This window comes from Hakea prostrata, chromosome 11, assembly GCF_041222555.1.
Source record: "Hakea prostrata isolate BN-2017 chromosome 11, UWA_Hpros_2, whole genome shotgun sequence".
Lineage (NCBI taxonomy): Eukaryota > Viridiplantae > Streptophyta > Magnoliopsida > Proteales > Proteaceae > Hakea > Hakea prostrata.
Genome location: NC_142610.1, coordinates 21004831 through 21029974, shown reverse-complemented (window position 1 = coordinate 21029974; position 25144 = coordinate 21004831). Strand labels below are relative to the sequence as shown.

The following is a 25144-nucleotide window of genomic DNA, read 5'->3' as shown; positions in this document are numbered from 1 at the left end:
ACAAGATCATCCATATAATAGATAACCTTAGGTGTAATGCCCTATTGTTTTTCTTTCTTTCTTTCTTTCTTCTTTCTTTCTTTCTTTCTTTCTTTCTTTCTTTTTTTTTTTTTTTTTTTTTCTTTTCTTTTTTTTTTTTGGGGTAAAATAGTGCCCTATTTTTTGAAATCGTTTTGTGTTTTGCCTCTACCTAAAACTCATGGCTAAATCCAAATATTTAGTCTCTTGTCGAGTTGTAGATCCAATCACCACTCTCCCTGTGCTTCTCTTACGCTTAGTTATTTATTTTTCTTGAGTTTTTTTATTTGCTTATCGCATCTTTAGATTTCAAGGCTTCTTTTGAACACTTATGCAAATCAATGTTTTTGAACAAATGATACATTTATAATAGAAACTCGAGAGGTGCAGATCATTGTCATCTTTTACCTCCAAAACTATTTCAATGTTTAAAAAGAGAGAGAAAAAGAAAAGGAAAAAAAAAAAAAAAAAGAAAGAAAAGAAGAGAAAGTTAAAAGATTCAACAACAATAAATAATCTTTTTTATGAGACATTTGTAATAGAACGAATTCCAAAGAGAATGAATTCCAAAGGGGTATAAAAATATGGGCCACCACGAGATTGTGGAGGTTGTTTATCACTACTACTCAGTGACAATTCCTGCTACAATGATGTAACTCAAGGGGTGACAATAATAATAGGAAGAAACTCTAGGACTGAAAATTTTTCCCTTTATTTTTTTGATCTTTGATCTCATTTATGTTAAATAGAAGTTTTCGATAACAGAGGCTTTTTTTTTCTTCTTTCAATACTTTTAACAAAAACCATACCAAGACTCCTTAAAGTGTGAGAATTTTTGTTCCACCGTTAGAATTTTTCAAGCGTTGTTTTAAGTAAAGCAATGCATTCCTTTTGATGCACTACATTGTAGTATTGGGAAGTAACACTAAACCCTAGTTTTTGTTTCCTTCAAATACCTCATGCATGGTTAAGCCACCCACCAAAAAAAAAAAAAACAAGAAACAAAAAAGAAAAGAATAAGAGGAGAGGAAAAGAAAAGAAAAAAAGGGGGGGGGGGGAGAACACCTCATGCATGGGTGGAACAATTTGGTATCAGACCTTCCATCCATTGGAGATGATTCAGATCTTTTCAGCCAGAAACAATCAGAAAGCTTATTTAACTGTTATTGCTTTATACACAAGGGTGAACAACGAAGAACACTGAACAGCTAATTACAAATGATAAGAAATGAAATGCATATGCGTAATCCTTCAAGATAGCAGAGAATTGACTCCAAAATGCCTAGTGAAAATGTAGACTACTCGGGGAATCAATTCTTACAATTTCATCATCACCACCTGATTCATCACTAGAATCCTGAGCTGAATGCCTTTCTTTGGTTCTTCTACGTGGAATTTGGGTACTTGGATTTGACGCTCTTGATTCTTTTGCTTTGAGGCGCTTGCTTACTGTAGTAGCTCCTCCTGATTGAACAGCCTCTAGTCGATGGCCAAGAACTCCAGCAGACTGAACTCTTGAATATGGAATTCCATGTGATTGCTTTGTTTGCAAGTTCCTTGGGAAGCTTCTAGTCCGCCTTCGTGTATCGTCCACCTATAGGATAACATTTAAACAATGAAACAATTTGTTTGTACCCAAAAAAAGCCATGAAAAATAAGTTCAGTATAATAAAAAATGAATGCAAACTAAAGGTCCAATTCACAGGTAAACATACCATGCTACCATAAATGCTCAGATGCATTGCTCTTGCAGACAGATTGTGATCTTCCCGATCGGCTGCATCAGGGTGTTGTAGGCGTCGCTTTGGCTTGAAGATAATTTCAGGCCAACTCATTAGACGACCATACTCTTTACTAGGGTGCCTTTGGGGGTCGATTGATTGAGAGATCAATGAAGCTGGCCTTTTCAGAAGCTCATTGTCAGGCTCAAATGCTGCAATATCGAAAAGGATTACTCTTGCCCTAGTCTCAACCTGATAGCTGTATCCTTGGTGACAGAAACCTAATACACTTGTACCTGGGCCAACCAATAATGACAAGATAATTCAATTTACAGTTTTGGACATAAATGTTGACAAGAGATGATTACATCCTCTCCCAAATTAGGTCACATGTTGTATTAGGCTGCTGTCAAATTAATCAGAACGCACAGAAGCATGAGCAACTGAAAAGCAAGGAAAATATGTAGATCACCCATATCTTCCAAATTATCAGTGGATTTTTTTCTTGATAACATATCATCAAGTTTTATAGAAGATACAACTTTTCCAATAAAAAGGGACTTCCACTGAATTAATGCCAGGGTTTTTACCAGTCAATTGCTTAGTGCAACATGTGGGATTATGATGGCAGTTTTTTTTTTTTTTTTTTTTTTTTTGGGGGGGGGGGGGGATTATCAACTACTCAATCACAAAAGACATATCACTGAGTGATTCCCCCGCAAACAGGCTGGAGCCAAAGGAGAGAAGCTGCCCAGAGCCTCAATGTTCAAGCCTTTGATGTCCTGTATTCCTCCACTGTCTTGGAGGTCGCTTGTACCTGAAGCCTTTTGAAAAGTTCCATATCACAGTCTGAGAGATCAGATCCTTTCTTTTCCTTGGCTTTCTACCCTCTGAATTGGGTTAGACGCCTCGTTCTAAAAATTTGACAATCTTTATAGGTACTTACCAATCATCTTGATTGGCATTTTTACCAAGCTCTCTAATTTAGTCAGTTTAGATTTGAGTACCAGTTTATGAAGGACAATTGTAGATTCAATCTATTTATGAGATCTCAAGTCTCAAGCGATTAATTTTATAAGCTAATGCTCTTTCAATGCCCATTAAGGGTCCATACAACCACTGGCACATTGTCTTTGGATTTAGTCCTGAACCCGTGTGGCCAGGCCAATGGCCTACACTTGGAGTCCTCAAGACCATGTTGGTACTGGTCAAGGTTCTTTTCTGACCAGCTAGAAAAAGATAATGTCTCTACTTCAACCTTATCTTGGTGAAAACCTGGGACTTCCATGAAGATAACTCAAACCTTGGTTTTGATGCCCAAAAGTTGGGTTTTGGCCCGATTCTTCTTGGGCTGCCTGGTTATTTATTTTGCTTATTGTAACATTTTTAATCCAGCCATAGCTTTGATCCAGATTTGGTTCTATATTTTGTTCTTAAACAGGGTTCATAGTTCAAATCTCTTGAGATCTAAAAAATATGAGAAACTCAAGCTAGTGAAGACGAGATAGCATATGCAAAATTTGAAAATCTCAACCAAGATTTCTAATGTTTAAAGTATCTTGGTAATAACTCGGTGAAATCTCGAGTATTTCGAGAATCTCGAGAATCTCAACCGCAAGTAGTTACTAGTCAGTTGGTAATAACTCGGTGAAATCTCGAATATTTCGAGAATCTCAACCTCAAGTAGTTACTAGTCAGTTGGCAGTCACATACTCTAGTATTGTATTGTTGGACTGAGGAGTTGAGATGTGGAAGACTAGGGTTAGAAATTAGGCAGTTGCTAGGAGTTGAGACTTGGGACATGGAAGACCAGGGTGTCTATGAGTTATATACTGCTCAACGTTCTTGGTAGAATGTTATGTTTTGACCTGAATTATTGAACCCAATTTGGAAGATGGACCCGCATCGACATATTCTGGTGGGCGACTTGAATGACCCGTCCGCAAAGATCTGTGGTGGAAGTGGAGGGCTTGGGGGCCTGACCTGAAGGGTTAACCCATTTACCCAATTGGAGTCTATAAATATGTATCTTATATTCGCATACCATATATTGTTGGGAGTTTTGGGATTTTCGATTAGGTTTTGGGTGAGAATTCTTGTAACGCCGTTCTTAGTGGTTGTTCTTTTTCTACATAGTGGAAAAACTCTACTTCTTCGTCCGTGGACGTAGCATATTGTGTGAATCACGTTAAATCTCTGTGTGTTTCCATTTTTGTTTATTTTTCGATTCACTATTTTGTGGTGTCTGTTTTCACATAGAATGGCCACAATGACAGTATAGTTTGTGTAATTTTGACACATTGATCATTGTGGATTTTACATGGTAGTAGAAACTTTTAAGTCTTTAATTTATGTGTCTTCATCCATTATTGCATAATTCACTTGACTTAACACTTTTACAAGCCAATTCTCTAATATCATATAAAAAGTGTGTAGCACAGGAAATACTACAAACATGCTTTTAGATTTCAGACTATACTACCAAGTACCAAACAAGAGTGCAAACCCAAACCATAAAATTGTGCATGTGTGTGTGTATTTTCTTTTGAAGACACTCTTCAAACGACCATGACCATTTGCCTAGTGAAACAACATTTTTGGAACATTTAGCGAAAAAAGAAAAGAAAAAAAACAATGCATTATTGATGTAAACTAAATCCAGGACCACCAACTAAGAGCCCAAGGGGTTTACCAGCACCCTATGGCCCTACCAGCAACCTCAGTAATTTGGTCCACGTATGGGAGCATTACCAAGACCATTTGCCTAGTGAAACAACATTTTTGGAACATTTAGCGAAAAAAGAAAAGAAAAAAAACAATGCATTATTGATGTAAACTAAATCCAGGACCACCAACTAAGAGCCCAAGGGGTTTACCAGCACCCTATGGCCCTACCAGCAACCTCAGTAATTTGGTCCACGTATGGGAGCATTTTGGTAATTTGGCAAAATTTCGGTGTTTTAGGTCTGGGTCCCATTGAGTCGAGTGCATTGTCTAGACCCTAGATCTATTTTTGTTTTATTATTGGGATTTGTATTTTGCAAGTTACTTAAAAGTACTTGTCTAGGTGTTGTTCCCAATTGTTTTGGGATCCCCTAATTTGAATCCACTTTGATTCTACTTCTAATAAGACTCCATATCTACTCTTAGAATTTGGATTAGAGTCCTCTAGAGTAAGTTGGAGGTTCCTCAAGCAAGTTAAAGTTTTAGTTAATTAAGGAGTTAGAGCCAGATTTCGTTAGCCAATTAGAGTCCTAATTGGTTTTCTAACTTCCGTGCTTGGTTCCAACTCCATTTTGAGGTCAATAGCTCTTCGAGGCGGAGGCATCTTTAGAAGGGACTGAGGCATTAATCTGCAAATTCATCCAATATTTTTTTCGACTTAAGCAGGGTCCTTGATCCGGGAAGGAAGGGAATGGAAGGGTTTATCCCACCCGGCACATCCTTCGAATCAGGTTCCCGCATCTTACCAAGAAGCGGTAGGCGAGGGCAACCATTCCACTTCGCTGCTCCTCTTTTCTTTTTGGGTCTATATCACTACAGTCAGTATATGAATCTGCTGCGTCTTTTATCTCTGGTCTTGGATCACCTACTACTACAGCACTGCGGCAAGGACTGGACTTGCCTCCGCGTTTGGACCTGGAAACATACGAAGGGAGGGGAGGGGTATCAATCTGGAACTACTGTATATGCGATCGGGTCATCTGTGTATAGAAGCTACAGATCTACTGTGTAAAATTAAGTTGAATTGAATAAAAAATTGAGAGTTTGGAGACAATGAGGCCACAACGGGTTTGAGAGTTTATTTTCTTCAAAGTTCAGTTTTCTTCCTCAATTCCAGCAACAATTCAACAATACCAGCAAGCTTCTTCCATCTGCAAGTAAGTACCATATCTTGGTGAAAACCTGGGACTTCCATGAAGCTAACTCAAACCTTGGTTTCGATGCCCAAAAGTTGGGTTTTGGCCCGATTCTTCTTGGGCTGCCTGGTTATTTATTTTTCTTATTGTAACATTTTTAACCCAGCCATAGCTTTGATCCAGATTTGGTTCTATATTTTGTTCTTAAACAGGGTTCATAGTTCAAATCTCTTGAGATCTAAAAAATATGAGAAACTCAAGCTAGTGATGACGAGATAGCATATGCAAATTTTGAAAATCTCATCCAAGATTTCTAATGTTTCAAGTATCTCGGCAATAACTCGGTGAAATCTCAAATATTTCAAGAATCTCAACCTCAAGTAGTTACTAGTCAGTTGGCAGTCACATACTCTAGTATTGTATTGTTGGATTGAGGAGTTAAGATGTGGAAGACTAGGGTTAGAAATTAGGCAGTAGCTAGGAGTTGAGACTTGGGACATGGAAGACCAGGGTGTCTATGAGTTATATACTGCTCAACGTTCTTGGTAGAATGTTATGTTTTGACCTGAATTATCGTACCTGATTTAGAAGATGGACCCGCACCGACATATTCTGGTGGGCGACCTGAATGACCTGTTTGCAGAGATTTGTGGTGGAAGCGGAGGGCTTGGGCCTGACCCGATGGGTTGACCCATTTACCCAATTGGAGTCTATATATATGCATCTTATGTTCGCATACCACATATTGTTGAGAGATTTGGGGATTTCGATTAGGGTTTGGAAGAGAATTCTTGTAACGCCATTCTTAGCGATTGTTTGCGAGATCTCCTTCTGTTCTTTTTCTACATAGTGGAAAAAGTCTACTTCTTTGTCCGTGGACATAGCATATTGTGTGAATCACGTTAAATCTCTGTGTGTTTCTATTTTTGTTTCTTTTTCGATTCACTATTTCATGGTGTCTATTTTCACGTAGAATGGCCACAATGATGGTATAGTTTATGTCATTTTGACACATTGATCACTATAGATTTTACATGGTAGTAGAAACATTTTAAGTTTTTTATTTATGTGTCTTCATCCATAATTGCATAATTTACTTGATTCACACTTTTACATGCCTATTCTCTAATATCATTTAAAAAGTGTGTAGAACAGGAAATACTACAAACATGCTTTTAGTTTCAGCCTATACTACCAAGTACCAACCAAGAGTCCAAACCCAAACCATAAAATTGTGCGTGTATTTTTTCTTTTGAAGACACTCTTCAAACGACCATGATCATTTGCCTAGCGAAACAACATTTTTGGAACATTTAGCCAAAAAAAAAAAAAAAAAAAAAAAAAAAGAAAAACAATGCATTATTGATGTAAACTAAATCCAAGACCACCAAATGAGAGCCCAAAGGGGTTTACCAGCACCCTATGGATCATTTTGGCAAAATTTCAGTTTCTTAGGTCTATCTAGTGCATTGTCTAGACCCTAGATCTATTTTTGTTTTACTATTTGGATTAGTATTTTACAAGTTACTTAAAAGTCCTTGTCTAGGTGTGGTTCCCAATTGTTTTGGGATCCCCTAATTTGAACCCTCTTTGATTCTACTTCTAATAAGACTCCATATCTACTCTTAGAATTTGGATTAGAGTCCTCTAGAGTAAGTTGGAGGTTCCTTGAGCAAGTTAAAGTTCTAGTTAATTAAGTAGTTAGAGCCAGATTTCAGTAGCCAATTAGAGTCCTAATTGGTTTCCAACTTCCGTGCCCGGTTCCAACTCCATTTTGTGGTCAATAGCTCTTCGAGGTGGAGGCATCTTTAGAAGGAACTGAGGCATTAATCTGCAAAGTCATCCAATACTTTTTCGACTTAAGCGGGGTCCTTGATCCGGGAAGGAAGGGAATAGAAGGGTTTATCCCACCCAGCAAATCCTTTGTCTCGAATCAGGTTCCCGCATCTTACCGAGAAGCGGTAGTGGTGAGGGCAATAATTCTGCTTCTCTGCTCCTCTTTTCTTTTTGAGTCTATATCACTACGGTCAGAATATGAATCTGCTGCGTCTTTTATCTCTGGTCTTGGATCACCTACTAACTACTGCACTGCGGCAAGGACTGGACTTGCCTATGCGTTCGGACCTGGAAACATACGAATGGAGGGGAGGGGTATTAATCTGGAACTATTGCATATGCGACCGGGTCATCTGTGTATAGAAGCTATGGATCTACTGTGTAAAATTAAGTTGAATTGAATAGAAAATTGAGAGTTTGGAGACAATGAGGCCACAACGGGTTTGAGAGTTTATTTTCTTCAAGTTCAGCTTTCTTCCTCAATTCCAGCAACAATTCAACAATACCAGCAAGCTTCTTCCATCTGCAAGTAAGTACTATATCCCCAACCCCATCCCAAGCCTTCTCTCTTCATCCCCCATCCATCACACCCTTTCTTTTTATTTTTCTTGGATTTTCGGACTTTTCTAGAGAATCAAATTTCAAGGTCAGATCTACACCAATCTAACCGTTAGATCTGTCCCACACTTTTAGGAGCCTTATACCCCCCCATCCTAGTTCCCTAAGATCCCAATTTGACCCCATTTTTACGGTTAAATTTCAAGACATTATTATTTTTGTACTTCTCAAGAACTTAAAAACAAGAACCTCAATATCTTTCAATTTAGTCATCCAAACCCCACCAAACTTGGGGAATCATGTCTATATGATTACGTAAATTACCTCCAAGTTTTAACCCGTTTTGAAACCCATAGACCCAAGCTCCCATCTCAAGGAATTTGTTCCATACCCATTAGATGGGGTTTCATATCTTTGACATATCTGACCATAAATATTCACCTAACCTTCACAAGACATATCACAAAGGAACCCCATATCCCCCACCTTCCCAAAACCCTAGACCTTTGCAAACCCTAGAACCCCAAAACCAACTCATTCCCTTTAACTGCAGGGTATTCTAAATCTTAATTGACTGCTGATTCTAATGAAGAGGATCCTGGATTGAACCTAAATCAAGGGAACATCATTACAAGGTAAACCCTAGAATTTGGTTTACATCAACTATTGTGTTCGAGATTTTGAGAAACTCATTTGGTCTAAGATGGTTCTTCAAGACAAATTTTCGAGTTTTGCATGGTGTATTATCAAATAAAATTCCCAACAAAGCTTTCAAACAAATCCACGAGTTCTTGTTAATAATTCAGCTAACCCACCAGTTTTTTGTATCTTTGAGGATCCTCATCCTTTAAGAACAAGCTTCACATTTTTATCCATAGGAGAATCCAAAGGCTTTGATCCAAGCGTTCCTGTCTTAGTGAGTAAATCCAAAACATACTTCCATTGAGGAAGGACCACTCCATTCGTGGACTTAGCAACTTCCACACCCAAAAAATATTTTAACTTGCCCAAGTCCTTAGTTTGAAACTTCTGTTGGAGATATATCTTTGATGCATCTATCATAATAGAATCATCACCTGTAGTAATGATGTCATCAACATACACTATCAAGAAACCTTATGTGAGAGTAGTTAGAACTTATAACAATTGAGTCATCACTTCTGCACCAAGATAATCCATAGTTAAGTACTACCTCAGTGAACCCGTTGAACCACACCCATGGAGATTGTTTAAGGCCAAACAAGGATTTCTTCAACTCTTATACTAGTCCCCCTAGCCTCCTCTTGAGCAACAAATCCCGGAGGTACTATACAAGAAAGCGTTTTTAACATCCAGTTACCACAAGGTCCATTGGTACACAATGGCTAGAGAAATCAAGAGTATAACAATGGTGAGCTTCACCATAGGAGAAAATTTATCCAGATAGTCCACTCTACAAATTTGGGCATAATCTTTTGTAACCAATCTTGCCTTCAGTTGAGCAAGGGAACCATCAAGATTAACTTTGACAGCAAATACCTAGTGACAACCAACTACAGACTTCCTTGGGGGCAACGGAACAAGATCCCAGGTTTCATTTTGCTTTAAAGCAGTTAGTTCTTCTTCCATAGCTATCCTTTGTCCATGATCAGATAATGCTTCTGTCACAGACTGAGCATCAACAGGGGGAAACAAAAGAATAAGAAACACAGTTAGCAATGGGATGCTGAGCACAACTATAGATACTTCTTTTGTGACTGATAGGTAAAATGATTGGGTAGGAGTACCCTTAGGAGGCTCTGCACCTGAGAAGGACATGTCAGAGCCAGTAAGTGGCGGAAGAGTAGAGATTACATGAGGATGCCTTGTAATTATATACACTTGTATTTGAAGATTCTGAACATTTGGAGCTTGTGTTGAAACTTCAGGTGAAATATGTGAAGAAGATTAAACCAGACTGATAGGGAGGTTACTGTCCAAGTCATTGGACAAAAAAGAGGTGGCGAAGAATGGGGTGGATCTAAAGAAGGATACATCAGTAGTGACAATATATTTTTCTAAGTCTGGAGAACAACAACGATACCCTTTCTGAGTCCAAGAATACCAGCATCCAGTTTGGTCAGTCCTAGACGATGATCCTAAGTAAACCAAGTAAAAGAAATGGCCAAAAAAAAAAAAATAATTAAGGTGGAATAGGAAATAAGAAGTATTAGGCAACAAGACAGAATAAAGGATACCTCCATGACAAATGGATGAAGGTATGCAGTTTATGAGAAGGTATGCAGTTTATGAGAAGGCATGCAGTTGTAACAGCATTAGCCTAGAAAATTTTAGGAACCTCTATTTCAAACATCAAGGACCAAGTGACCTCCATCAAGTGGCAATTTTTCCTTTTTGCTACACAATTTTTTGTGGTGTGCTAAAATAGGAAGACTCATGAAGCATACCTTTTTGTGTCATAAACTTAGAAAAGGGGGTAGAGAAGCACTTTTTTGGATCATCACCACACAAGATTCACATAATGACTCGGTCCTCATTTCAGACATGAATGCACAAAATATAGAAAATAGTGCATAACAATTCTTCATTAAATATAACCAAGTGATCCTGGAGTGGTCATCAACAAACATCACAAAATATCTAAAACCACTCAGAATAGACAAGGCAAGCCCCCCAAACATCAGAATGTACTAATGCAAAAGGAAAGCAGACCTAGTATTAACTCTAGAAGGGTAACTCACATGGTGGAGCTTCCCAAACTGACATGACTTACATTTTGAACTGAAGATGGAGGACCATGGTCATGCAAATTGAGCTGGTTTGGTTTTTGGTGGTATCTACATCAAGAAATTGTACATTTGTTAGTGGTGACTTGGTAGCTTGGGGAAGCAAAAACCAGGCCTGTTGCGACTTGATCAGATGCAGAGGCAAGACTCAAAGAGTTGAGGTTATGGCTCGTGGAGTGTGTGAACTTCCATGTTTGAGAAGAGTGGTCCAATGATGCTGAGTTGATTTTGAGGCACCTAAGAGACCATATTGTGATAAATGGTAGCCACACATGTAACACAAACCTATACAGCATGATAGGACAGAATTAATTGAGTGGACTGAGATTTTATCAAGGAAAGATTGCCCCTGGCTACATTTGTACTTCGTTTTTTAAGACAGTTGACCAAGGGGCTAACATCTTTACCTAGAGACTTCTTCCTCATCAATTCAGAATCCAGTTCAAGTTGGGAATGTATTACAATTATTTTTCAGCATGAGTATCAGTATTATGTACCACGGATACTTTAGGAACAAGTATATTTATTTAGTGTCTTACATTCATTAATTGTACAATTTGTATTTTTCCTTTTTTTCCTTTTCATCTCTCTAGGGAGCTGTATGTAATTTCATATATTACGTTAGCAAAAGTAATATAGTTGTGAGAGAGAACATTCTCTAACATACGACACATTCAACCAGCTTTTCTTTCCTTCCTCTCTTCTCTCCAAGTCTCTGTCATGGCATCATCCTTCTTGTCCAACCTTGTACCTTCATCCTTTTCTTTGGTATCATACTTTCTCTGAATTTCGACTGTTTGGGCATTTGTTTCCCCCTCCCTTCACCTTTTGTAGTGCCCTCCCATCCAATAAGTGCTCCTTAATTGTCACATCCTTCTCTCCCCTTCTTGTATCATTTATTGGAATGGCAGGGAAGCCACAGACCACCTTTTCTTCTCCTGGACCTTTTATCCATCTAGGAAAAAGCTTTGACCTCTCTTTGGGCCCTTAGCAAGAGACCCTTTACTTTTGCAAGGAAGTGTCATTGGTTGACTAGTAATTTCTCGAGTAATTCTATTTGTGACACTACGGGGAAGCCTGTGTTCTGCTATAACACTCATATTTGGATGGAATGGAATCTCTGAAGATCTCCAAATCTGATCCTTTGCATATGATTTGGAAGCCATATACTTTGATGTTAGTTTTAAAAGTCAAAAGTTAGCCCCTAGACCTTTTGGTGATACCCAACGAATAAGCACATTATTATTACTTCGGGCATGGGAACTTCTCTCCTCCACCTACTAGATTGAGTGGATTAGATTTAGCAGTTCTCCCCTCTCTCCGTATGTGCTATCCTTTTCTTGACTTGGGGTTTGGTAATGATTATTTTACACACACATGAAAAGAAGATTTAAGAAATTCATAGATTTGAGAGAATCCTGCAGGCATTTAAATGTGGAAACTTGCACCTACAGCCAAAAAAACCAGTTTCTGTTCTTGAATAGGAAGGTACATGAATTTTTATCATTTTGAAACATTTCTTACCTATTTTCATCCGATTCGAATAGGCTTAATTGCTTATTTGTAAATCTTAAGCAAATGAAATAAACAAATGATATTAGGAATAAATGTATGTCCTAGCATCAATTTAGGTTTCCTCAAGCTTCAAGGGCCATAAGCATTGAAACTTGTGAAATTACCAGCATCTCAGTTGGAATAGGTCAAAACCCATCGAGACATATGATTTTTTAACCCTACCCATATTTTCGTCTCTTTTGTATTTCAGATGAGATTTGGTTTGATGCTCTTGATAATTTCCAATAGGGTTAGAAACCAAAGCCGAAATTCATCTTTATGAATTTTCAAGCCTGTAGGTATTTCAGTATGCTTAAAATAATCTTTGACATAAGAAAATATGGAACACCCAATTACCAAAATGTCAGTCTCAAATTTATTTGGGTATTGTTGATTAATAAAATCGGAACAAAAAAAGATCTAATGGATTACTTAAAACTGAAAATAGCAGCACGGTACCAAAAATTGCTATCGTGGACATGAATCCTGTGGTACCGAAAAATAATACCTGTCTTTTGACAATTCAAGTGCCAAAAACAGTGGGTTTGATGATCCAATCCTTTTCTCCAACTAGTTTACTTTCATATCAAATGTGTACGCTTAAAAAGAAAACCTTCTGTATTTTTAAGCAGGTAATTGTTTCAATAATATGGAGTCAACATTAATAAGCTGAAAAATCGTCTAGATAGTACCGTAGTAGGACGTACCACAAGTATTACTAATAAGGTACTAAAATTAATCTGGAAGAAGAATTACCTGATGTTTCTAGATTGATAAAGCTTAGCCTTCCAGAGGGTGGCAGAAGTCCGGCTGGAGATTTAATCAGTTCCGGAACATCATGGTTCTTTATGAACCCTTCCAAAAGTAAACCTACTGAATGGTTTGGTACTTCTATAGTTTCCCCCCTTATGTATATGTTCATAATTGATCTCTCTGCAACAAGACCTCTCAATTCTTGCATTGGCATTTTCTCAAATACCTGAGGAAGAAAGAGTTTGGCTAAGACAATTGCACTTTCCTGCAAAAGAAATATGTCATGTCATATAATCTGGTAAATTCTCAGATACTGACATAATGTTAATCATGCAAAGCCATCCAGAATGAATTTATCATAAACCATCAAGACATATTCCAACTCTAATGGTTCCTTATTCATTATGAGGCCACAAAGATGAAATTATATCAAATGAGATGCCATTACAATTACCTGCCACAAGAAATCTTCTACAGCAGCGTCTGTCCTGAGTGCTGAGAGTACCTTTTCTGTTTCGATAAAAAAACAGTGCAGAACAGAATCCGTGATCATGTCACATATGTAAGGCTTCCCAACTAAAACCTCATAGAGGCCCAAAGTACTTCCATGTGAAAATCTTGGATGCAATGAGTGTCTGTTTCTCAACATATTACTTTCCCACTGCCAGAAGAAGGGTTTTTTTTTTTGGGTGGGGGGGGGGGGGAGGGGTTGTTAATTTGAACATCTCAACAAACACATGATGTAACCAGACAACTGATGGGCTTTAACTCGAAATAAGAATATTTGTTACCTTCACTACCCCATTTGAAATAAGCCATATCCCATTTGTCTTGGATCCCTCTTTGTACAGTGCAAATCCACGCATTTTCATTATTTCTTTGGTATTTTTCACAAGAGGTTCACGTGCTTTGGGAGGAAGAGCTCCAACAAATGGATGGGTTCCTAGCAAATCATTTACTTTTGGCATCTTCACCAAGGGAGGATTTCTTAGAAGTTTCTTCAAGTCAGTCTGGTGAGAGAGTTCAATGCAGATTGTCAGGAACTGTGAAATATAAGAATAAAATTGAACACGAAAAATAATCAGTAACAGATTACCTGAACCACATCATGAAGATGAGTCATCTCTTTCTCTTCCAACAATCCAACCTTCTCAAGATTTTGGATGTATTCACTTAGATGTTGAAGAATTGAATGTGTCACTTGCCGTGTTTTCACAACACGCAAAACCTGAGAATTTCCATTGAATCAAATTCATGAAACTAAAAAAAAAAAAGAATATAACATCTTACTGTGTGTGACTACATTGTGTGGAGGAACCCACAACTAGGTTCTATCTCTTTACATTGGATGGAGGAACCCAAAACTAGGTTTTCTCACACACACAGACATACATACACGAGTTTACTTGCTCAGGATGTTTAATTGCACAATAAGAGACCGATAAGAAGAGTAAAATAGTATCCGAACAATCAAAATGATCCCAACACTGGTTGTCCAACCCAAGCCCCAAGAAATGCGAAAAGAAGAGTAGAATAATTTCTTCTAAATCTTTCTTGGTAATTTTCTTTCAACTCTTTCACAGAACAAACCAATCAAATCCTATCCCTCATGCAACTGTAGTTTTCACTTATGAAAAATGTACCATTGACTATTTTAGAATACGAACCTGGGGGAATGTAAGACGAACATCCTCTAAGAATTGTCTTGCTTCCTCTCCTTCAGCCAGACTTTCATTAATGACTGTAGATGTAACTTCATTTTCACCTACAAAGACAGGTAGAAAGTATGTGATAAATAAAACACTACTTCGCAGTTTGCACTAAAATACGACTAACATTCCCATTCTCATGTGAATATGTGGTATATGGTGTTTCTCAACCCCACAAACCCTGCCCCTACAAAAAAAGAGGGTGAAAATTTGGGTCACTATGTTGTAGAACCCAAATAGATTGGTTAGATGTTGAGATAAAGATGCACCTTCAGCTGCAGGTGCACATAGTGATGCACACAGAGAAGAGTATGCAGATGACTTTTAGCACAATTGTGAAATTTGACAAAGTATATAAAATTTTACCAAAATACTTTGGTTTCAAAAAAGCCACAATGTAATGCTAGTCAATTGGTGATGAATCCAGATTTTGGTAAATTTCATTTTGTTTGGCAGATTTTGGACATTGAAAAAAGCAAGATTTCGACAAAAAAGCAACTTCACTCCCTTTACACCTGAGAGTGCTAGGACAGCTACAGGACCTCAGACTGGGAAAATTTTTAAGTTTGCTGCTGAATCAGTGCTTGGTAGTCAACCATTTGGTGCCCATTTCAACTTCTGTATGGATTTGAGGCATCATATGGCAAAATTCCCCAAAATAGATAAAATTTCAGCAATTTTGGCAAAACATTTAAATATCAGTAGAAATGGAAATTTTTTAATCTTGCTTTATATCCTCCCTCGAAATTACATTTAGTCTCATATTCTTGTTTCAGCCCCAAAAACAGGTGATGCAGAAATTCTGCCCTTGGACCAACCTAAACCCAACCAGGTTTCCAGGCGAAAATGAGATTGGTCCAATTCGAGTCATCTGCCTAATGAAAATTAGGAGTTCATGTTATCTGGGGAAATAATGTCATTATTTCTTTTGTTCTATTTATTCTAGAAGTTAGATTCATACTTCATATGATATTTGGTTTTGAATTATTTTTGGTTTTCCCAATTTGAATTAGTTTCTTAGATAGAGAGTTAGGCTAATTCTAGAAGTCAAATAGCCTCCTTTATATATGATGTGACTCCCCCACCCCACCCCCCCACCCCAAAAAAAAAAAAAAAATGAAAAGCAATGGGAACATGAATGCAGTTTTTGTTTAGAGAGATCTTCTCCCCTCCTCTCCAATGTGGTTTTTGTCTTCCTGTTTTCCGTATACTTTTAATTATTTCTCTATGAAAGCCCACCATATGCTGACCTAAGGGATGGCAGAATTGTCCATAAATAGAACAACGCAAGTGGATGGCAAGATTTTAAATAGAGGGATCCCTCTAAAAGAATGGCAGCATAAATCTAAGTGTTGAAATGGAAACTCAATGAGAACTTAACATGCAAAGATGGGAGGGTAAAACTGGAAACGAGGAAAATGAACAAGGAATGCAGGAAATAAAACAAAGGAAGGCGTATTGATGTAGATCTAGCACTGAATTGGCCTATTTTCTTTTGATATGAGAGTTGGGCCTTGATTAATATGTTTCTGTGGTCATGGTATTTTATAGGACCAAAAGTTTAGTGTCTTGGCTAAGTATGAAAATAGTTTAATTAATTAATTTAGTCAATGTAAATTCCTTAAGTTATAAGGGCAAAATAGTCCTTACATATGTTTTTCTTTCACTTTAAGTATCCTAGTCAAAGTCATTTAGTTTTTATTTGGGTTAGTTTCTTATTTCAATTGAGTCTAGCTGATGTAAGCAAGGCCAACCTCCCACCCCCCACCACCCCCCAAAAAAAAAAAAAAAAATTTAAGCAGCAAAATTAGCCAAAGAACCAAAGCCCGTTGGGCGCACCAAATGGGTTGGCCAAACCCTCCAAGGGGTAGTTTGGTCTTTCCCCATCTCCTTTGGACACTTAAAGAATTCAGTAATTTTTCTAATATTTATTTGAGTCTGTATCTGCTTTTGTTTTTGTTTTTTTTAAATAAATTGGATTAGTACTGAGAATCCTAGTTAGAGATGGAGTCCAGTTGGAATCAACATTAAAGTAAATTTCTTCTGGATAATTAGTTATTAATTTTGACAGTTTTTTAAGAAGATTCCTTTTTAGTGGTTAATTAAGTCATAAAGGGGATCCTACCTTAAAGAGGATTCCCAAATTGAGTGCAATTTAGTTTCCTTGATTGAGTCCATGTCCTTTCCCTCCAAGTGCATGGCTATTTAAAGCCCCCACCTCCTTTTAAACAATTCAGTTGAAGATTAATAACATTTGAACGACTTGGCGTTGTGGGAAGCTAGCCTGCCACCTGGGTTGAGAGTTTAAGTCAAGCAATTCCTGCATTGTCTTCAATGCCTGCGCCAGCCTTCTTCAACTCACTCTCAAGTGACCAGCTCTCCTAAACCAAAGAAAGATAAGAATAGAAAATAAAAGAAAGAGAAGAAAGAAGGAAGATCAAGAAAGAGAAGTTTCCAAGAACCATTCAAGATCAGCCAAGAACCTTAAAACAGCTCCAGAAAAGAATAGAAAATAAAAAAAAAAGAGAAGAAAGAAGAAAGAAGGAAGATCAAGAAAGAGAAGTTTCCAAGAACCATTCAAGATCAGCCAAGAACCTTAAAACAGCTCCATACCTTCATCCATTCATCCCTAAACCCTCCCTAGACCCAATTGTAGGCTTCCCTTTCCCACCTCTTTCAATTCCAAAATAAACCATCCAACCTTGGGCTTTGTTGAAACCATAACTTACCCTAACATTTTCCTAATTTATCCCAACCCATCTAGGTTTTATTAATCAAACTTTCTCCATATCTTTTCCCAAAACCCTAACCCACCAAAAATTTATCCTATCTTAGTGATCGATAAACCTGATTTGTTACCTAACAATCCCACATAATCATCAACTACAATTGTTAGTCCTTAATTGCTGGTTCAAAAGGAGAGGATCGTGGAGTAACCCTAATTTTAGGGGGGAAATAATCAAGTGCAAAAACCCTAGAATTTGGGCAACATAACCAGCTCGGAGTCCTAATCAATGTTATCTATAAACAAGTCCTTCCACTTGATGGAATTAGGCAGATTTGATATGATCAATAAAGCATCTCAATTCGAGTATTCTCTTGTGTGTTGCTGTTGCAACTGTGTTTGTTCAACTTGGAGGTCCAAGATTGAAGAACAGTTAAGGTCCATGGTGAAGTCAAGATTAGATTCTTGCTACACCTGAATTGACAGCCTATAAACTCCACCCTCATTCATTCCAAAGCTTCACAAGGATCCCCCATCCAGGTACCTGGTAGCCTACACTCCACTTTCCCTTCTCATACTACTCATCTTTGTTTTTCTAGAATTTCCCGACTTTTCAAGAGACCATTCAAGGTTAGATCTCCACCAATCTAACCGTTGGATCTGTCCCATGCTTTACGTACATCATCTCCCTGACTTAGTAGATCCCCGTTTGACCCCAATCTGACCATCGGATTTCAAGATTATTATTTTTTGTACTCACTAAAAGCCCCCCAAACAAAAACCCTTATATTCTCTAATTTAACCATCCATACCTACTTGGGGAATCATATCACTATATTACCTACAATCCCTCCATGTTTCAACCCATTACAGTAACTTTTTCCATCCCCATATCACAAGAACCTGACACATACAGCCATGCATTTATTAGCCTATATCTCTCCAAACCCAAAGTAATGGGGTGTCTAGATGGGTAGAGTAGGTGCTTGAGATATGGGAAGAAAAAGTTATTGCATTTGGGTGAAACTTGGGTAATGATCCCTAAAGTTCAGGACAGTTTTAAGGGTTCAATTGGAGTAGATCTTAATTTTAAATTTAGTTTTTTTAGGGAGTAGGGAAATTCAAGAAAGGGGTTTAAAACCGTGGAATTGGATGGTATTATGAATTTATGATGTACAATCTTGATTGGAAGAAGGGGATGATAAGTAGGGGATGATAAGTATGGGATACGAGATGCATTTCTATAATGGATAGCTTGGGCTGGAAATAAGTTTTACTGGCCAGGTTTTCAGGAAAATAAAAATGGAAAGAAGAAGGGTCATTGGGGATTGGAATTTAGAGGACCAGAAGAAAAAGAACTCACTGTTATTGAAGAACAGCCATAGGATGCTTGGATTAATCCTTGAAGTTTGTAGAATATCCAACAACCTTGAAGCTTCTTCCATGAAGATCGAATGGGAAAGCTTAGGGGAATCATAGGAGAGAGAAAGGAAATTAGTACCACAAACTCATAAAGCATCAATGCTAAAAATAGACTTTTATTAATCGAATTGTAGAGTTAACTAAGCAATTAGTTAATTACATCAACATATATAGCCATACCGGCTGACACAAGACTTAGACTAGAACTAGGACTAAAATATAAACTAGAGTTACCGTTCACATGAACAGTAACTTCAGCTTTCCTGTTGGAATTACAACTTCAAAAATACTTAAATAAAGCAATTTGTAGGCTATTTAAAATTCATAAGAACCTAAAGCTAAACCCACAATTTTAGCTGCTGGTGTAGGGGAGATGATCTCCACTTAATGGTGCTAGTGTAGGGAGGAACCCCTACACCTGAAACTGTTGCTAGACAACCAGGTGCATCAAGTAGAGTTGCACTGCACTTGATTTTTACCTCACCAAGCTTGTGATGGAAAGCTTACTCCTTGAAGAATGTTTTCTTTTAGATACTGATACTGTGACATGTGATGTGCTAATATTGAAAGAATATGCTTGTTTGGCGAGGGAGATAGAGATACATGACGCTTGTTGTTTGGTTGCCGATTGCAATTATGGACATTAGAGCTTTTATTCAAGATAATTAGTTTAATTCATTTAATTGTTTTGTCACCTTGTAACAGTGTTTTGGATGTAACAAGACAAATAGGTAGCATTCTTTTGTGAGAACCTTAATCATTTGAATAAAATATATTTTAGACCTTCTTCTACTGCTAAGATTAACGGACTAATTACCCACAAAAAAAAAAAAGATTAATGGATTCTCTTTATGCTGTTGATATTGAGATCTATGGTGTGGATGTCAGATGTGGCTCTTAACCTATGCGATCCTGGATAGTGGGGTGTACCGGTGTACCACACGAAACCTGGTAGTTCAAGTGGGGTGTGACACAATTCAATTGGATTAATCTTGGTATGGAGACCTAGCTGGGTTCGGTTGGTCCAAGGTAGTGTTTGTACCTCAATAGGCATGGGAAAAAATCACAAAAGCTAGGAAAAAAGAATGTCCTTGATGCAATACAATTGAATTGCATTACGTAATTATGAAAATTTGCAACTGTCCCCCCCCCCCCCCAAAAAAAAAAAAGGAAAAAAAGAAGTAATTCTTGCAATCTTCTATTCAATGGAAGGAATTCAATAAAAATATGTAATGGAAGGAATTTAATAAAATAGTGTCACTCTATAAAACAAATAAGTCAAAATAATTTGAGTTTATGAACAAAGATTCCTACCAATAAACTCATAGAGTTGTGTCCTTGCAATTCTGTGGGCACGGAGAAAGGCAGCACAAATGTAACATGCAGACTCCAAACGTTCAACTGTGAAATATGTTGTCAGCTTCGGAGGAAAAACACTCATATGAAGGAATCTATAATAATTTGGGAAATGAACATGATCTTTAAGGCCCTTCCAATCACATAATGCTTCATAGGACACTAAATCAATCCCTTCATCCACTGACTGCATCAGAAGATTTGCTGTAGCTTGGGTTATTCTTCCCTCATCAAGCATCTCCCAGTAGGCAGCTTGAACACCTGTAAAAACCTTCGAATTAGGAAAGAGAAAATGACTATTCCACTGTTGACAAATAATTGATCTGTTACACATAATGGAAGTTTTGAGCAGATAACAGAAATGCTTAACTTTTTAAAGCATAATACCAAATTAGCTAGTAACAATAGCCTACAACTGATTCATGAAGCCAAAGGCATAACTGAAAACAACTGAGTCAAGCATTTACAGAATCCACAGCAAGTTGGTTTAAGGCCCCAATTATTAATTACCACCAGTGAACGTGCACTATGGTAGCAGAGATTGAGAATACAACAGCAGGAAATTAGTAACAACAGAAGTCCTCTTCACAGAAAAAGCATCTGAATGTGCCAACTTGTTACCCCATAAAACAGAGTTTAGGTGAGATCTTGGCAAGATACGTTTTGTGTGAAATAACTTCAATAAACATAAGCAAATTTCAAATAACATTCTCTTGGATGTGCTTGAATCTTGAAAGAAGGCCAGATTGGTTGTAGGGTGTAGGTAGATATAATAGCAATCATCTACAGGAAAATCCAGCAAAAGATCAAGTCCAAAGGGTGAAGAACACAGCTTCCAGCAGAGGAACTGGAAGAACTCGATCAAGTTCTTGAGGTATTTATATGTTGAGTTGGGTCAATATCTGATCAAACTGAGATCTTGGTTCAAGATCTAGACTCAACCAAGATACTGCACCTCCTTATTTTGCCAGGGTTCTCATCTTGCCTTTCGGAAAAGCAAGACAATTTGGGAGGTCCTGCTGATATCTTGTGAGTTCTAGATCTATGATAAAATCCAGAACAGATTACAAAATACAAGGGTTAATACAAGAGGTAATAAGTGGTTTCACCATGGTAGTTTTGGATATTACTATCACCAATTCAATTATATGATAAAATAAGGAAAATCAATACCACAGATAATACAATAGTCAATGGTGAGTGTTAAAGTCCAATTTAAATGTGCTTGTGACATGCTTCACTGTATCATGTGTCCAAATTAGAGCTTACCATTTAAAAGGCGTATACGTATATCTTTTAAACTCATAAGCTGCAAACTGTGACCATTGTCAGATGTAATCTGAGGCTGTAAATCTTCACCTTCTAGGTCCCTTAAGCAAGCAATATATCTTTTCACTGTGGGCCAGTCAGCAGGTCCTAGTTCTTCATCATCTCCAAGGTCAACAAAAGCCTCTCGTGCTTTATTAATCATCTCATACCTTGTATAGTCCATTATGCGTCTCTGCAATTTATATCAGATAAATCATATTGATTGGAATTAATATTTCCCAGGAAAAGAAATATGCCATGCAAAATATGCAGAGGATATCAAAGTGCAAAAACCTGAATCGAAGTTAAAGGATCAATATCTGTCGTGTTTTGTGAGGGACTTGAACCAGAACCAGCGCTAGCCTGTGCTAACGCAAGAGATTGGGCAGAGTCTTAACCAAAATAGGAACCCCCCCCCCCTCTCCTTGTGTTTTTTGGTCTTTTTATGTTTTATTTATTTTCTAATCTGATTTGTACTCCTATTCTGTCTCTAAGTTAACTTTAAACTACAAGTTGTAATTCTACAAACACTAGTGTTGTCAAAGCGACCGCCTAGGCGGCAAGGTGATTTTTCAATCACCTTGTTTTGAACCGCTTAATTGACTCGCTGTTTTTTTTGCCACTTTTTCGCCTAAGCGCTACTGCTTCGTCGCCTTGTGCGCCTTATTGCCCCCTAAATGCTAAAGCAGCTGCTTTTTTTATATTTTGTACATAATATTTTTTCTTCACTTATTTTTTTTAAATCAAACTTTATTCTACAAAGCCATATATAAATTTAATAGCTTAGTCATTTCCAAATTGATGTCCAAATTGCAAAGGAACTTCAAGGCCCAAAGTGACTTACGACCTCTACAAGCTCCAGGGGCCACGCCCCCACACCCCCGCCGGAGTAGCCTCTCTAGACCCACCTACTCACTGAGGAGCGGGACCCCCATGCCCATTGGCAACAAAATGTGAAGCATGAGCCATACTCAACATCGAGAATCAATGAATCATTAAATGGACAATGACTTGAAAATTGGGATAATGAGATCTATTAATTTTTAGTGTTGGCCCTGTTAGTACATAGTCATTTCTATGATGCTTGATGAGATGAACTTATGTTTGTGTTCTTATTTTGGATAATTTTTGATAATTATGATTCTTGAATGCTTTCTTTGTTGGATGAATGTGACTATTGAATGTTTGTTTAGCTTATTATAGAAAGTAGTTGAATTAAAAAGTAGTGTAAAAGTAGTTGTATTGAAAATTTTTGACCCAAACGCTTTGGTTGCCTTGCACCATTCATGATGCGAATAGTGTTAAATAATAAAAACCAAAGGAAAAACCAGGATATCGTGGGGGTACTGGAGTACATTATTTCAACAGTTGAATATGATACACAGAAAGATGGAACATATGATACAATCAAATGGGAACAGTATTCTCCAAATAGATAAAGCCTTACCTTTTCTGGTGATAGCTTACCCAAATCCAGAAGACGCAAAATGAATTGGGTAGTTGAGCCATTTACAATAAGAGTCAAGAACACAATGCCGCCAGTGAAGAAAACAAACTGCAGAAAAGAAGAAAATTTCAGTTCTGAAAATCTGGGTTGATTTACACAGGAATCCAACATGATATTATGAAAAAAATAGGTACCAGAACTCCGGTTTTAGCATCAAGAGAAGATAAGGTGTCACTGGAACGCTGTAACCATGAAAAAGCCATAGATCAGCTGAAAGTATACTGAAGTTTTTTAAATGTAAGAAACGAAATAAGCAACTAATAAAGTTGTCCACAACTTGAGAAAATGAAATAACAAAGCTCACCATCATATAGGAACAAAAGAATGGGACTCAACACCATATAGGGACTAAAGAAAGGGACTATGTACCAAAATATGGGAGCATATGACATGCCCATTCTTAACTTAGGTATGCCATATGGAACACTAGACTCATTGTTCTTTCTGTCAGTCTATACCCTCCAAAGCATGCATTGATACAACTGATCAGTTAGCATAGAGGAATTCTTGTTACACCAGATAATTAATTACTTCCTAGAGTGATGCAACTTTTCAACTGTTTGATGTACCCAAGGTCTGGACCAGTCTTCAGTATCTTCTCAAATAGAACCAGCAGAAAATCGAGGTTTAAAATGAACCCTTGCTGTTCGGTTGAAATCTCAGTGGACAGCAGTTTTTTTTTTTTTTGGGATACCAAACACCTTACGGATAGGTTAATTTGAAGCTCCAAGTTTTAGGATTAATTGGGAAGGTTTTAGGGTTCAGCCAGGTTAGGTCCGAGGCTGAGATTAATGAAAAATAACTTGTTTTAACAGAGATGTAATTGCTGAATTCAAACAAAATTAGGAATTGTATGTTTAAGGCTTCTAGGGTTAAGTATTGAATGGTTCAGTTAGGCTAGAATTAACTCTGATTTTTTTTATTTTATAACTTCAGAATTAATCCCTTGAGGCTACAGTTCAAACTAGGTTTCCTATTGGCTTATGACACTTGGTTAGTTCGATTGGGCTAAAATTAGGAGGGAAGGTCACTACGGTTAGAGGAATGATATTCCTAAAGTTTGGGACACATCTAATGGTTAGATTGCAATAGATCTGACCTTGAATTTTAGGTAAAAAGTCCAAAAGTACCCAAAAAATTCTGGAAAAAAAAAAGGATACGGGAGGTGAGGAGATGCTACCACAGGGTTAGGGGAAAGGAATAGGGTTGGGGCCGTAAGACTGTTGCAGAAAATTGGAGGCCCTTAGTGGTTAACGCATGTGGGTGTCAACGGGATGGGTTGTGTTGGGCCAGCTTTGAACCCTAACCATACCAAGATTGAAATTAGAACCCAAGCCCTACCCAACCCTATCACGGTTTATCCCCAACCCTACCCCGACCCTAATAGGGCTGACCCTATTCAGCCCTCCCTAATTAACCCTAATAGGGTCGGGTTGGCCCTGATTAACCCTAACCCTGACCCAAATTTTTATTTTTCAAGGGTTAATTTAATAATTTAAAACACACTCTCGTTCTTTCTCTCCTTTGTCACCTGCTCATCCCCTCTTCTTTTCACTTCTCAATCTCATCATAGCTGCTGGTCAGATCTAACCATCTAAAGTTGCGACAAATCTAGTTGTTTTAGTATCTACCATTGACTACTCCTATATAAAAGTTACCGATGGGGAAAAAGATAATAATGAGAAAAAGTATAGCATCCAACTATATTACACATATTTACAAATAAATTTTTTATTTTATTTATGGAGAGAAACATCTTTTTAGTGGGTACTAACTGTTATTATTAAGGAAAAGCATACACAATTATTGATTTGGGAATGTGAGATTCATGGAAATATATTTGGATATTTAAGATTAGTTGGATATTGACTTATTGAGATTGTTAAGTACCAAAAAAGAAGGGATACTCAATTGTTACTTACCAAAACAAAAGAGATACTTGTTTTGTTTAAAGCCATTTTAAATTTTAAATATAACTTTAATTAAACTAAACTAACACAGGGTCGGGTTAGGCTGGGCTAGGTCTGCCCGAGGGTTAAATCCGGACCCAAA

The 25144-nt window shown here is 37.5% G+C and overlaps 1 protein-coding gene across 1 annotated transcript in view; it reads right to left on the bottom strand.

Annotated features, from left to right (window-relative positions):
* Positions 1 to 1097: 1097 nt before the first annotated feature.
* The window catches only part of SOS1 (sodium proton exchanger, putative (NHX7) (SOS1)), a 71936-nt gene continuing 47889 nt past the window's right edge, over positions 1098 to 25144 (bottom strand). The window contains exons 13-23 of the mRNA XM_089139397.1: positions 23227 to 23274; positions 23033 to 23140; positions 21547 to 21778; positions 20236 to 20538; positions 14733 to 14830; positions 14162 to 14293; positions 13857 to 14075; positions 13520 to 13726; positions 13069 to 13330; positions 1734 to 2035; positions 1098 to 1612 (exon numbers count right to left, since the gene is read on the bottom strand). Coding sequence (XP_088995523.1) covers positions 1301 to 1612; positions 1734 to 2035; positions 13069 to 13330; positions 13520 to 13726; positions 13857 to 14075; positions 14162 to 14293; positions 14733 to 14830; positions 20236 to 20538; positions 21547 to 21778; positions 23033 to 23140; positions 23227 to 23274 — 2223 coding nt within the window. The 3' untranslated portion in view covers positions 1098 to 1300. The remainder of the gene's footprint in view (positions 1613 to 1733; positions 2036 to 13068; positions 13331 to 13519; positions 13727 to 13856; positions 14076 to 14161; positions 14294 to 14732; positions 14831 to 20235; positions 20539 to 21546; positions 21779 to 23032; positions 23141 to 23226; positions 23275 to 25144) is intronic.